Source organism: Tursiops truncatus, chromosome 4, assembly GCF_011762595.2.
Source record: "Tursiops truncatus isolate mTurTru1 chromosome 4, mTurTru1.mat.Y, whole genome shotgun sequence".
NCBI classification, from domain to species: Eukaryota; Metazoa; Chordata; class Mammalia; order Artiodactyla; family Delphinidae; genus Tursiops; species Tursiops truncatus.
This window is the reverse complement of record NC_047037.1, coordinates 62,717,125-62,730,483: the sequence shown is the minus strand read 5'-3', so window position 1 is coordinate 62,730,483 and position 13,359 is coordinate 62,717,125. Positions and strand designations below refer to the sequence as shown.

Below are 13,359 nucleotides of genomic sequence, written 5' to 3'. Positions count from 1 at the left end.
TGCTATAAGGAGGCTAAGATATTCAGGATATGTCCTTTTACTAAAGGAATTTAGAATCCATGACAGAATATAAGAAAAAGCTCTCACATTATCCAGTTAATCTTTTAATAGCACTTATCACAATGTACAAGTACTTACTGTCTTAATTTCTTATAATTATCATGTATTGCACATTTATGTACCAGGAGCTATTCTTAGCTCTCTATTGTAAAGATAAATCGGTCAATGGAACAGAATATGTATCAACTCATTAAATTCTCACAAGCCTATAAGGTGGGAATTATTATCTTCCCCAGTCTTCAGATGAGGAAATTAACTTGAGAGCAATTAATTAACTTGTTCAAGGTCACACAGTTAACCTAGGTCTATCAGTCTGGCTCCAGGGCCCACACTTTCCACAGTACACCATGTCTCTTTTTTCCCTACTTTGTTGTCTGTCCCCACCAGTTGGGACGCAAGCTCCACGAGAGCAAGCACGGAGTCTGTATTCTTCTATCTACCCCCTTCTAGCACGGTGCCTGGCATAAATATTTATTGGATTAAATACTAAATAAAATATACTTCCTTTGTAGTTAAGCAGAGAAATAATGCTTGGGGCTGAGGAAACAAAAATGAATAATACAGAACCTTAAAACAGTCTGTTTCCTCCAGGTGGGGCAGTGTTTTCCCAACCCCAGGCCTCTTTAAAATTGTGCTGATCCTGCCAAGGAGAACTTCACCCGGGCTGATTGTGAAGAAAAAGAACAGATTCTTTCTTGGCACCTTTACCCAGGGATTTTAAGTCAGAGCAAATCCCTCTCAAAATCTAATGCTAGCCCTTCACTGCAGAGCAACCTCCTCTGCCCTCCCCCTACCACGTACCTGATACTCATACGCCTGGACCGCACACCAGACGAACTGATCAGAGAACCAAGCACAGGGAGTACCACTGAGCAGACAGGAGCTCCTGCTGCTTCCTCTTGAGAAGCGTGCGGGTAGAGGAGAGTACGCTGGAGCACTCGCCCCCTGGAACAGGCTGGACCGCAGCCAAGGGTGTGGTCCCATCACGCCTGTCTACTAACTGGCTTTGGCTTGAGCCGCTGGCCTTGTCAGGGTGCCTGGCGACCTGGTGGTCAGCGTTGAATGCATATGAAGGGTTGGTGGGTTTAGGATGCCAGGCCATCCTTCTTCTTGACACCTTCCACTTTTTGCCCTGCCTTCCTTTCATTTCCACTTACATGTGTTGTTGGACCAGTCAGTTCCCCTTTGTTTTCTTGTCTATACAGTGAATAAGTTTTATTGACAGAAAGTCTCTTCAGATTCCTTCCACAGTGTCTGGAGGTGATAATACCTCCAACTTTTTGAAATTATTGCTTGTCACAGTCCTCCACAGGCCCAAGCCTTTACTCATTTGGCATTGTTCTCTACCCTCCAAGCTTTTTCATGACTGAGTGAGGTGTGTGGGCAGCCTAGACAAGCAGTAAGAAAGGTTGAAATTAATATTTGCTAAAAGGAAAACGGCTAGACCACGTATAGATCAACCAAATCCACCCGGTAAGGCCAACTGAAATAGATGAGATGTCTTTTCAGATACAAAGGCTTAGTCACGGACACACTGATCCATGCAGACCTTGTAAGCAAGATGCAAAGGAACGTACAGGTGACTCAGTGCCTCCCTGCAGTCTCAGCTCTGATAGCAGGAACTGATGCTCCTCTGACTGAAGCGCAGGTGATTGCATCAGAACAGAACACCTAAGTCCTGGTGAAGTTGAAGTTCCCTCCAAAATTCAGTCTGGCATAGAGCAGTTCATCAGGCTGAGGACCTGAAATGGTAGAATCCTATTTTAGTCCTTAAATCCAGAGTTTTCAGAGAACACTATTTGTTAAGCAACATGTTCTTTCTAAATTCTTCTTCAGGTTTTTCATATGAGAAGGATCCCCGGTTGTACTTTGACGACACCTGTGTTGTTCCTGAGAGACTGGAAGGTAAGTAGCCACATCCAGTTTGTTGGGAAGCTGGAAGGTTCAAGATGTCAGAGTATGTTCATCAGTCTTGATGCTAAATTAGTGTTTGCCCAAATCAGCTGAGAAACTTGAGACTAAAGTACCACATATGTGTCTTTGTCTCAAACAGGCAAAGTCAAACAAGAGCCCACCATGTATCGGGAGGGGCCTCCTTACCAGAGGCGAGGTTCCCTTCAGCTGTGGCAGTTCCTGGTTACCCTTCTTGACGACCCAGCCAATGCCCACTTCATTGCCTGGACAGGCCGAGGCATGGAGTTCAAGCTGATAGAACCGGAGGAGGTAAGCGCTGGAAGCTGGGGTCAGGTGATTTGATTTGTTGATGTTTGTTCCTGTTCTCCATTGAGCCTTTTTACGGTGTTAAATACGCTCTTCCTTCTCGTTCAGATTCTAGCCTGGCCAATGGGCTTGGCAGTGCCTTTTCTACGAATAGGACAACTTACAATTCACAGACAGGCAGAGTTCTCCACTGCAGAATATATAAAATGTATTAGTAACACTTCTGCAAACTCTGGGGAGGGAGGCCATGAAGACTTACATTCTAATAGGGTCTGCTCTCTCTGTTGGAAAGTCTTTTTCAAGTGTTCTTTCAGTGATACCAACTTGTTTTGGTGTCAACCCTCATATGTCATAGCCTATACCAGAGGTTACATGAACAGATTTTAAGACATATTGGTAATATATTATAGGTTGCAACTACCCCACTGTGTATTTCAAATGGCTCTAACCTAGAGAAATAAAATTATCAGAGATGGGTCAATCTTAGGAAGTTAGATTTTTTTTTTTAAATGTAATATCACAGTGGTTGAGAGAGGACACAAACTTTCATTATTTTGTTAATAGAAAGAAGAAACATTGTTACTGTCTGTTTGCCCAGACTCTTGACAGAAAGGCCAATGGACAGAACCAATGCCATTTCTTCAAAAGGGGAGAACATCATGGAACTCCTCCTTTCCTGAATATTGCAAAGTAAATTAAATCAGGCTCTGAGTTTGGCATATTTCAAAAGGGGTTGTTTTATGTTTGTTTGTTTTGGTTTTATGGCCACGCCACACGGCTTACGGGATCGTAGTTCCCTCAGCAGTGAGAGCTCGGAATCCTAACCCCTGGACCGCCAGGGAATTCCCAAAGGGGTTGATTTGATTTCTATTTGATTTAGAATCTAGAGAGATTATAAATAGAAAAGAAATAACTTCCCTGAAAATACGACATATGCTTCTTTTGGTAGCATATACTTAGGTGTTACATATTAAACCAGCAGAGCAAAATGTATCTTTGGGTTGGGTGTGATTGGAATGGGACCAATGCTCTCGGAAGGAGTTTGAACAGGGACTGCAGTTGTAGATGTTTTTCCATCAATTCCAGGGCTCACTTTAGCACACCAGGGGGACAGGTGGGTATGGGGGTTAACAGCAGGAGATTTGGAAGAAGAAAGGAGCCTGAAAGTTAAGATGAGCAAAGGAGAATGTGTGGATTGGAGACTTAAGGAGAATCCTGACTGAGAGGAGAGGAAGGCAGGCTTCATTAAAGGCAGTTAGAGAAGATACATGTATGGTGTTCCCGATCTTGCATCATTCACAAAAAAATAGAAATATGTCAACACCTCATATTGTAAACGGTTTCTGTTAAGAGTCAGTCTACCTTCAAAGCCAGAGTTTGGTACTGCCGTGTTTTCCTAAGGGTGTCTTTTTGGCTAAGTCGTGTTTAGAAGTGGAGCTGTGTTTGTGGCTTCCAGCCACACTGGAGAGCATCCGCCCTGCATTCTTTTCCTCATAACGTGGCCTGGTTTATGTGAGGCTTGAGGAAAGCATGTCGCCCAGACTCACTAAGGCTTTTCGAAAGTCAGTCTGTCATGTGGGCAGCCCTTATTGATTTATCTCATTGCAGACAGGAGCTTTTATTACTTTATTGCCACTGCCTCTGGCCTAAGCACAGGCTGTATAGCTGCAGGTAAACCTGGTTATGACCCTTTGTAAAGCTGTTATTGAATCTGCTGCTCTCCTACCAGTGGTAAAGAAAATGATGAACAGATGGCCAAGGGCCCCGGCTTTCTTAATAACGAAGCTAATACTAAGCCAGAATGCTCACAGAAATGCCAAGCAGCCAAGTCGCAGGGGAGGCCTGTGGTGGCCTGGAGCCTCCCTCAGCTGGTTGGACAGCTTTGTTTCTTCAGGAAGTACTTCTTTCCGCCGCACCTTGAAATCCCCGAGCATTCCATGAACTCCGAATATTCCATTCTCTTAACCCAGGATCAGCTCTGTTCCACGTGTGCACTCTGGCCTCGGGACATGCAGCATTTGAATTTTTTCGCTCTCTAATCCTTGTATAACTCGGAGGGCCCTACTCTTGTTACTGTCAGGAAGATACCAACTCCTCGAAAAAGCTGTAAGAAGTTGTCATGGGGGAAGCTTGAAGGGTGAAGCGGAGGAGGAAGCTGTTTGGGCCGTAATTGTAGGCAGCTGTGTGGCTGAGTAGTGCACTCTGGGTAATTATCCATAATATCCATTACACTGTGCATGGAAATTGTGGTTTTGGAACTGCTTTTGGCAGGCCTCCTAATCAAATGTCTTTTGATTGTCATCCAGCTTAGCACCCTCTCAATTATGACTGACTCGGCTTTAATCTGGAGCCATTTTAACTGTGAATCTGCATTAATGAATATTTTGGGGGGTAGGGTTGTTTGTTGAACATGTGGCGGATAACTGATGCCGTGGGGAGGTTTAAAAGGACGGGCTGCTAGAAAGAGCCGCTCCCTGCGCTGCGGCTGCTCTCTCTTAAAAAGGGAGGAAGAGACGTGAGGTTTTCTTGTTTGTTTGTTTTTAAAACTCCTTCGGCCTCCGTCCTCAAGATGCATGCTATCAAAGTAACGAATGTGAAAGACGAAAGAAAGGAGGAGCTGGTAGCAAGCTATTGCCTGCTCCCCTCCCCCCAGAAATGGGACAGCCCTAATTCCCAGCTGCTCTGCAGTTGTGCTGCATCATGATTACTGCAGAAGGAGCAGCCCTGGTGAGGGCTACTGAATCAGAGGGCCCTGGCCCAAGAGGATGAGTCAGTAACTATGGCTACCAGAGCTGCTTTGAAGTCTGTGCATATATAAAACCTCTCTCCAGCAAGCTACTGCATATGCACGCGACAGCAAAGAGAGGTCACGGCTGAAGTTGAAAAATATTCACGAATTGTTTTCCACCACTGACTATAGTAAAATGATGAGGCTGGGCTTCTTTTAAGGGTCCCTGCATCACTTGTGTCTGACAGCAGTTCAAGTACAGTTTCATGGTGTCATTTCTTCTGAACAGGTAAAAGGACACGTATTGACTTAACAGGTTCTTTCTTACCCCTATTTCTGTTGGTTTAAAAATAGAAATTGGTTAAAAAAAGAAGTTGGTTAAAAATTGAAATTGGTTAAAAACTGGTTAAAAATAGAAATTGATTAAAAATTGGTTTTATCTTCTCGGGACTTCCCTGGCGGTCCAGTAGTTAAGACTCCACGCTTCCACTGCAGGGGACACCATTTGATCCCTGGTCGGGGAACTAAGATCCTGCATGCTGCTTGGTGCAGCCAAAAATAATAATAGTAAAATAAAATGTTTGTCTTCTTTAACGAGGGGATGTATTTTTGGTTCATTTTGTCTTTTGGGCCATTTCAAAGAGTTGAACGGGTGCAATGTGGAGAAAGGGGGAGAGCCAGGGATAATCGTGTGTGCCGTGGGGCGCAAAGCAAACGAATGGAAATTTAACTTTCACACAGTGTCTTGCAAGGCAGAGTGGAATCGTGGCTATTGAATTACTGTAATATAATTAGGACAGATGCATTCTTCCCTACTTACCAGATTATTTTTGGTATTTATTAAAGGTCATCTTAGAATCCTGAATTCAGAAGATGTTGTTTTCATTCTGCCCCAAATACTTTTAAAGAATACTTCAAGTGAAATGTGGTTTTATGATCCACCTTTTCCACTTGCAGGCTCCCTACTTCTCATTCCATGTTTGTCATCTTTTTTTTTTTTTAATAAAAAGGAATGTAGTTATTTTGGTTTTTTAAGTTTCTAAAACTGACCCAAAATGTTCAAAACATGATCCCTGGTTTGCATACATTTAAAGACCTCATGTTTCCAAGGTTATTCTTCTCTTACCTCGACAGTCATCCTGATAAGTAGGATTTGGGATGTTGAGATACTTGAGAACAGAAATTGCTTGGCTGTCCTGCTGAACTCCACTAGGAAGTTTTCTTGCTATAAGGTCTCTTTGCCCAAACCTCCATTTACACCCTCCCCATCACTGCACCTCAGAGGTGGACCAAGTTGGATATAATGCACTTCAGAACTGTTTGGGAAGCCCTGTTAATTTTTCATTAAGTGGATAATGGTGCTACATGTTTTAGTGTCCATTCTGCAAGTCTGCTGGGAGCAGGGGATTGGATGGCAGCAGGCTGAAATGATCCGATTCCCCTTTACTCCATGAGCTGCTATAAGTAAACATCTACCAGCCCCTCTCCAATCTTATTAGAATTGAACTTTTGCTCTGCTGGCCCATTAGCAACTCACCAGTGTGTTTCTAATGTTTCAGGAATGACCATTCTAATTATTCCTTATTGACTGCTACAGAAACCATAGCACTTAATGGCAACATGCTAATGGTCTATGGGTATTGGTCGATAATTCATATGTGGAGAAACAGTAGAGAGCCTGCTTCCTCTGGGACGCTAGCCGAGCCCTCTGCAATCTTAAAGTGCTAGGATTTTTCCACCTCTAGGTCTCACCTCTTAGCATTTGACTGAATCATCACCTTTGCTAAATGTTTGGTCTTGAGGGAATTCAGTGCTTTTCCTTCCAGGTCAGAGAAATGGGTCACTGACCAAAGCAGTCAGATTCTAGAACTGGCTCTCCTGGGATTGGGAGAAAACCACTAAGCCCAGGGAATGAGTTTCCATTGCTTTCCTGTCTCTTCAGGTCGCTCGGCGTTGGGGCATTCAGAAGAACCGGCCAGCCATGAACTACGACAAGCTCAGCCGATCTCTACGCTATTACTATGAAAAGGGCATCATGCAGAAGGTGAGCGATTACTAGAGACGCTTAGACCACTCTAGGACCACTCTCAAAGAAAATGTCAAGGGCTTCTGAAATAAAACTGTATGTGATGACTGGGAGGACATGTTAGCCTCGTAAGTAATTCTGTGATAGGAAAAACATCTTGGAAAAACTTAAGTTAAATAAGATAATAAGGAGCACCTTTAATGCTGTTGGGTACGTGAAAGCCAAAGGTTGTGTATGGAAGACACTGTAGGAAAATTAGGCTCCTCTGCTTTAAACTGTCTCTACTTACAAAAACATCCAGACATTTAGGCCAACTATTATATCCATAAAGGAGCAAGTGAGGGAATCTACTTGAAGGTCTCCCCTCCCATGAGAGCTTAGGCGAAGTCTTTAGTTGAAACACCGAGACCTCCAACTATGTTGGTTTAATACTCCCAAAAGTGTTAGGGCAGTAAAAAAAAATCTTATTTCTCTTTTAGAACCTTAGAAATTGGAACTCAAGTTAAAAACCCAAGGTTTGCAAAATGGCAGAATCACCTGGTAGCAGGTAGCAGAAAAAAGGATGAAGTGTCATTTTGAGGAAGCCAATGCAAAATCCTTATTGCGATAGGTGGTGAAGAGCCACAATCTTAAAATCCTGTGGATAGGCAGAAGATGAGAATGGAAAATCTTTGATTGGTTTTTCTTAGCCATCAGATTTTATACTGTACTGTTGCCCAGATTCTAGCATTTACACATTTAAGCAGTCTACATGATAGATGCCAAGATGCACTCAGAAGTATGTGGTCATTGCTGCTGAGAACTTGTCTACGCTGAAGCCAGGCTTATCTTTCTCAGAGGCAGGTGGTAATATGACCCCATATTCCTCTCATCTCCTTAAAAATTATTAAAACAGCTTTTCATGGATGGTCTTCTGGATAAGATCCAGACTTTTTAATGCTTCATACAGGCTCAAGGCACCATTAAACCCTCATTTCCTCACTTGTACTTGGCTGCTTTCACTAGCATAGCCATCTTTCTCTTAATATATTTGTTTACCGAACAATACATATCACATTCATGTAAGTTATCAAGCATACTATAAAATGAAAAACTACCTATTAAACTACCGTCCTACTTAAGAACACTCCTAACGCCTTCATTGCCTGGCCAGCCCCTACTTGTTTTCTCAGTAAATCACCTCTTTACTCCAAGAATCTGAAGTTCTCAGGCTGAGTTACATGGTCCCTCTTCTGCTTCTGAGAGCACCTGGGCTCATCTCCATCACTTCCCCTACTGTCTGTATTGTAAGTTACTCCCCGGCTTGTCAGTATCTGCTACAGGAGTATCAGCTCCTTTGGGGCAGGAATGAGGGTTTGACTTCAGTGCTTGTCACAGAGTGAATAGATACTCTAGGATGTATCTAGAGTACACCCAACTTCCCCCCTTTTTTAAAAGGGTTAAATTCAGTGGGGTTTTAATATGTGCACAGAGTAGTGCAGCCGTCACCACAATCAGTTTTAGAACATTTTATCACCTTAAAAAGAAACTCTGAACCCATTATCAGTCACTGCCTTTTCCCCCTCAAACTTCACACACACTCTCTCCCCTTTTAGTTTTAACATTATCGGGTAGAATCCTAAACTCAGGAAGGAGGGCCATTACTCCTTTGCTGTTCCCAACTCCAGATCCAGTCTGAGGGAATGTAATCAAGACACAGTTAACTTGAACTAATGGCAACGAGTTTTCCCTATGAACTTGTTCCTACGTTTTCTAAGGAAGTAGGAGAGAATTTTCTGAGAATAAAACAGGCAAAAAGTACAGGAAGGCACAGGAATGAGACTTGGGGGGCTCAGATCCAGCACTGCATTTATGCTTTAAGGAAAGTCAACCTTCCAAAGCCTGTTTCCAGTAAAAATGTAGATAATAGACCCTAATCTAATCTCAAAGGGTAATATATGTGAAAACATTCTAGAAATAGTAATGTGCTATCCAGTGTAAGAGATCATTGTTATATTTATTACATGACCCATGAGTAAATGAGAACTAAATGAAAGAGGAGTGGTAGCATGCCCGTCTGGGGAGGGACTTAGAAAAGCAGTCGTCCCATACCCTCGGTTTTTGAAAGGTAAGATTGAGGTTGAGAGGTTGAGACTTGTTAGCGACTGAGCCAAGGCTGGGAGCCATCCACTCCTGGCTTATGAGCCGGTATCATTGCCACTATGTCCTCCTACTTCCCTCTTCCACATACATGAGCTGACTCTCGGGCTGGGGAAGGAGAGATTTAACAACCCAAAGAGGGATGATTGATTGTATACATCTGCCACCCTTAATCAAGACCATTTGGTTCTTGTAATATTATAATGCATAAAATTCATATAAAGGTAGTCATCAGTTCCTTCAGTGTAGCAGAACCATGGAATGAGTAATGTAAAACTGCAGGTAAGCCAAAACACAGTTCTGTTTGGTTTTGGAACAAACTTAAAATTCCCACACAGCTCTCTGAATTCCTAGCCCTTCAGAGCAAAGCTGTCCTGGGAAGACTGTAAACTTTGGAGGGAACTGAACACATGGTCTGACTCCTGCATCTTTCAATCCTTATATCTTCTTGTAATATCAGGCACCAACCTCAGCATAACCATTGTTTTCTAGGCTGTGAGTATAACACAGTGAGGATTTTCTTTTAAAAGAACCTAACATGAGTTTGAAATTCAGATATTCTTTTCAACTGCTAAGCTGTGGTGTCAGCAAAACACTTGGCAGGTAACAGGTTCCCACAGTTTATCAAAATAAATCTGAATGATTTGGATAATCAGCTACCAGTGAGCCTCTTGGTCCCTGGCTCCCTGAGAGCTTGGTGACTTACAAATATCTCATTCTTCCCTTGGTGCCCTGGCCCCGGCCCATGCCCTGTTCCAGCTGGGCCTCATAAGGTGTGTTTTCTCTCTTCAGGTGGCTGGGGAACGATACGTCTACAAGTTTGTCTGCGACCCCGATGCCCTTTTCTCCATGGCCTTCCCCGACAACCAACGTCCGTTCCTGAAAGCGGAGTCTGAGTGCCACCTCAGCGAGGAGGACACCCTGCCACTGACCCACTTTGAAGACAACCCTGCTTACCTCCTGGATGTGGACCGCTGCAGCAGCCTCCCCTATGCCGAAGGCTTTGCTTACTAAGTTTCCGAGCGGCTGAGCGGCCAAACCCTAGAGCTAGCAGTTCCCATTCAGGCAAACGAGGGCAGTGGTTTTGTTTGTGTTTCTGGCTGTTCCCAAAGCTTGCCCTTTGAGTATTATCTGGAGAACCCAAGCTGTCTCTGGATCGGCACCCTTAAAGACAGATACCTTGGCGGGGGAGTGGGAACAGGGAGGGGCAGAAAACCACCAAAAGGCTGGTGCCTCAGCTCTGAACCTGACAAGGTTTCTGGGAAAGCAATTGAAATGGAGCCTCCTTCCCATGGACAATATATGCAAAGCAATACCTTGTTCAGGTTAGTACCCACAAACCAGGACAGAGTGTGTGACAATCTGCATTGATCATGGACTACTAAATGCCTTTACGTAGAAGGGCTCTGATTTGCACAATTTATTGGAAAAGATGTCACAAACCCATAGAAGAGGAGGTAGGCAAAGTTGGGGAGGCTCAAACCATGAAGGGTTACAAATATATCTTAAAACTCAGAGAGCTCTTCCAGCTTAATCTGAAATGTTTCCTCTTGGTCTGGAAAGAAGGGGAAAAAGGATGAACAGCTGTTACCCACTCCATGGTTCTCAAATAATAAACCATTGCTACCCTTGGGAACCTTCTGGCCATGTGGTCACCAAGTAGAGCAGGCCCCCTTTCTCTTCCCAGTCACATGGCTGTGTGTGTGGATGGCTTTAATTTTAGGAGAAGGGTGATTAACACTTTTGACAGTATTTTGTTTTGCTTTGATTCGGGGGATTGTTTTGTTTTGGTGGTTGTTTTGGAAAAACAGTTTATAAACTGATTTTTGTAGTTTTGGTATTTAAAGCAAAAAAAAAACAAACCTTTTGGTAACTGCACTGCGCCCTTTAAACAGGGCAGTGCCAACTTATGAAGACGCTGCAGCTTGAAAGGGGCTTTGCTGGGGGGCGTCCCCTTAGCCGAGTACAAGCCCTCTTTTATTGCCTGCTTTGTGCTTTCTGCACCAGACAGCCTGATGGAACATTTGCACCTGAGTTGTACATTTTTGAGGTGTGCAGGGCAGCCTGGACACACCGTTTAGATTCTATGTGTATAGTCCCCCATGTTCCCTCACATGCCCTCTCTGGAAAGCATATGTACATAATACATGTCATGTCCATTTGAAACCTGGTCACCTGGTGAAAACCCTAGGTAGGGATTCTTCCCTGGGCATGACTGATGACAATTTCCATTTCAGCTTGTTTTGTTTTCCTTTTTCTTTAATTTTTGGACTTTAAACCCTGCATATGATTCAATAGGGTTTGAGACTTCTGTGCGACACTGACAGGTAAAGCAGTACTAGCATCTTAGTTTCCTGCCACTTTAAAAAAGGTTTTCTCTGATTGCTGTATTATATTGGGAAAGTTTTAAATAACCCAGCTAAAGCTATATGAAAGTTAAGCTCAAAGTAGTGGAAAAAGAATTAGAAAGTGGTAGCACCTTGCTGCCTGCTGATAGGATTCTGTGCTTCCCCTGACACCTAGCACACAAAGAATGACTATGCTACTCTTCATATGCGAAGGACAGCGCTTTGAGTTGTTTTTCTATTGATGGACCCGCTCTGTAGTCTCAAACAGTCCCCCTGGTGACCAGGAGCACATTTGTGAAGAGGGTCACAGAGATAAGGGGTGCATTTTATAGCTATGGAAAGACAAGATTTTCCTCTCTTGGAAGCTAATTAGCCCACAAAGGTATTGAACCTGGAGCTTGGGCCTTAATTAGCATTGTATTCTAATCAAAGGACTTTCCAAGCTGGTATTTATAGCTTTCTAACCTACACATAGTCTATACATAGATGCATATTTTATCCCCAGCTGGCTAGAGGTTAATTTGTTGTAAATGCTGTATAGGATTTGTTTTTTCCTTTCTTTACTTATCCGGGTTTGGGTTTTGTTGGGTTTTTTTTTTTTTTGATGGATTTATGCTGTCTTAGCAAGTACTGAAAAGAATCCTCTGTAGCCTGAGCTCCTCTCCCCTGCTGTAGCCACGTGGCCTGTGCTGTCTCGGGACACAGGATGGCAGCATCACCGTCGCTTTCCCATCGGATTCATGCACCTCCCTGATGGTTTTGTTTCTTTGTTCTTGTTTTTGCTTCTTTCCAGAGTGTGGAAAGTCTACAGTGCAGAAAGGCTTTAACCTGCCAGTTGATTTGAAATACTTTCCCCTGCGCAGGGCCGTTTGCATCCTGCCAAGCTGCGTTATATTCTGTACTGTGTACAATAAAGAAGTTTGCTTTCAGTTTACCAAGTGCCTGAAACCCGTCTCTTTCTTGCCCTCAGTGGTCTAATCTTGAAGCAAGCAGAAGCTACCTGGCGTCTTTCTTTCCCCCTCTCAGCTGTTTAGCCTTAGGACTGTGGAAGTTGATAGTTTGTGTACAACTACCCCATCGCCTCATCTCTTAAGCTCTGACCAAACATTTGACCCAAGAGAGTAGGAGAGTAGAAAGCAGAGCGGGTTTCGCAGCCAATGGTGAGCAGACACCACCCCCTCTCCTTGAACCCACCTACTTGCCAACTTTCAGTCAACTTTTTTTTTTTTTTGGGTACGCGGGCCTCTCACTGTTGTGGCCTCTCCCGTTGTGGAGCACAGGCTCCGGACGCGCAGGCTCAGCGGCCACGGCTCACGGGCCCAGCCGCTCCGAGGCAAGTGGTATCTTCCCGGACCAGGGCACGAACCTGTGTCCCCTGCATCGGCAGGCAGACTCTCAACCACTGCACCACCAGGGAAGCCCTTAGTCTACTTTTTTTTAAAGCATAGCTCATGCTTGGGCCCTGGGTTGCATGAAAAGATCACTAACTAGGCTAGGACTTTGAGTTCCAAGATACATCCAGCTCAGCCCCTTAGATGGATTCCTAGAAAACCAGACAGAAGTTAAGGCCACCCATTCCCTAGTTTCCCCCCCCAAAAGGTTTAACCTTAAGGAGTAGAAATTTTACTAATAGTTCCCTCAAAAACAACTTAGGAAGGCTTATGGCTGTTTGTTTATTCCAGCCATAGAGCAGTAAAAACCTTTCTTCCGAGTTTGAACCATGTTACCGAACCAGGTTCATTCTATCGCTCAGCAAGCCAAAATGCTGAGACACCGAGGTTTGCAGCAGAAAGAGGGCTTAATAGGAAAGCAGCGAAGACAGGAAACAAGAAATCAAG

General features: G+C 43.9%; 1 protein-coding gene across 4 annotated transcripts in view; it reads left to right on the top strand.

Annotated features, from left to right (window-relative positions):
- ETV5 (ETS variant transcription factor 5) overlaps positions 1-12,455 on the top strand; it is a 56,527-nt gene extending 44,072 nt beyond the window's left edge. For all 4 annotated transcript variants that reach the window (XM_033855605.2, XM_073803988.1, XM_073803989.1 and 1 more), the window contains 4 exons: positions 1,897-1,965; positions 2,114-2,283; positions 6,951-7,052; positions 9,966-12,455. In XM_033855605.2, the coding sequence (XP_033711496.1) occupies positions 1,897-1,965; positions 2,114-2,283; positions 6,951-7,052; positions 9,966-10,187 (563 nt within the window). In that variant the 3' untranslated portion in view covers positions 10,188-12,455. The remainder of the gene's footprint in view (positions 1-1,896; positions 1,966-2,113; positions 2,284-6,950; positions 7,053-9,965) is intronic.
- The last annotated feature ends 904 nt before the right edge of the window (positions 12,456-13,359 follow it).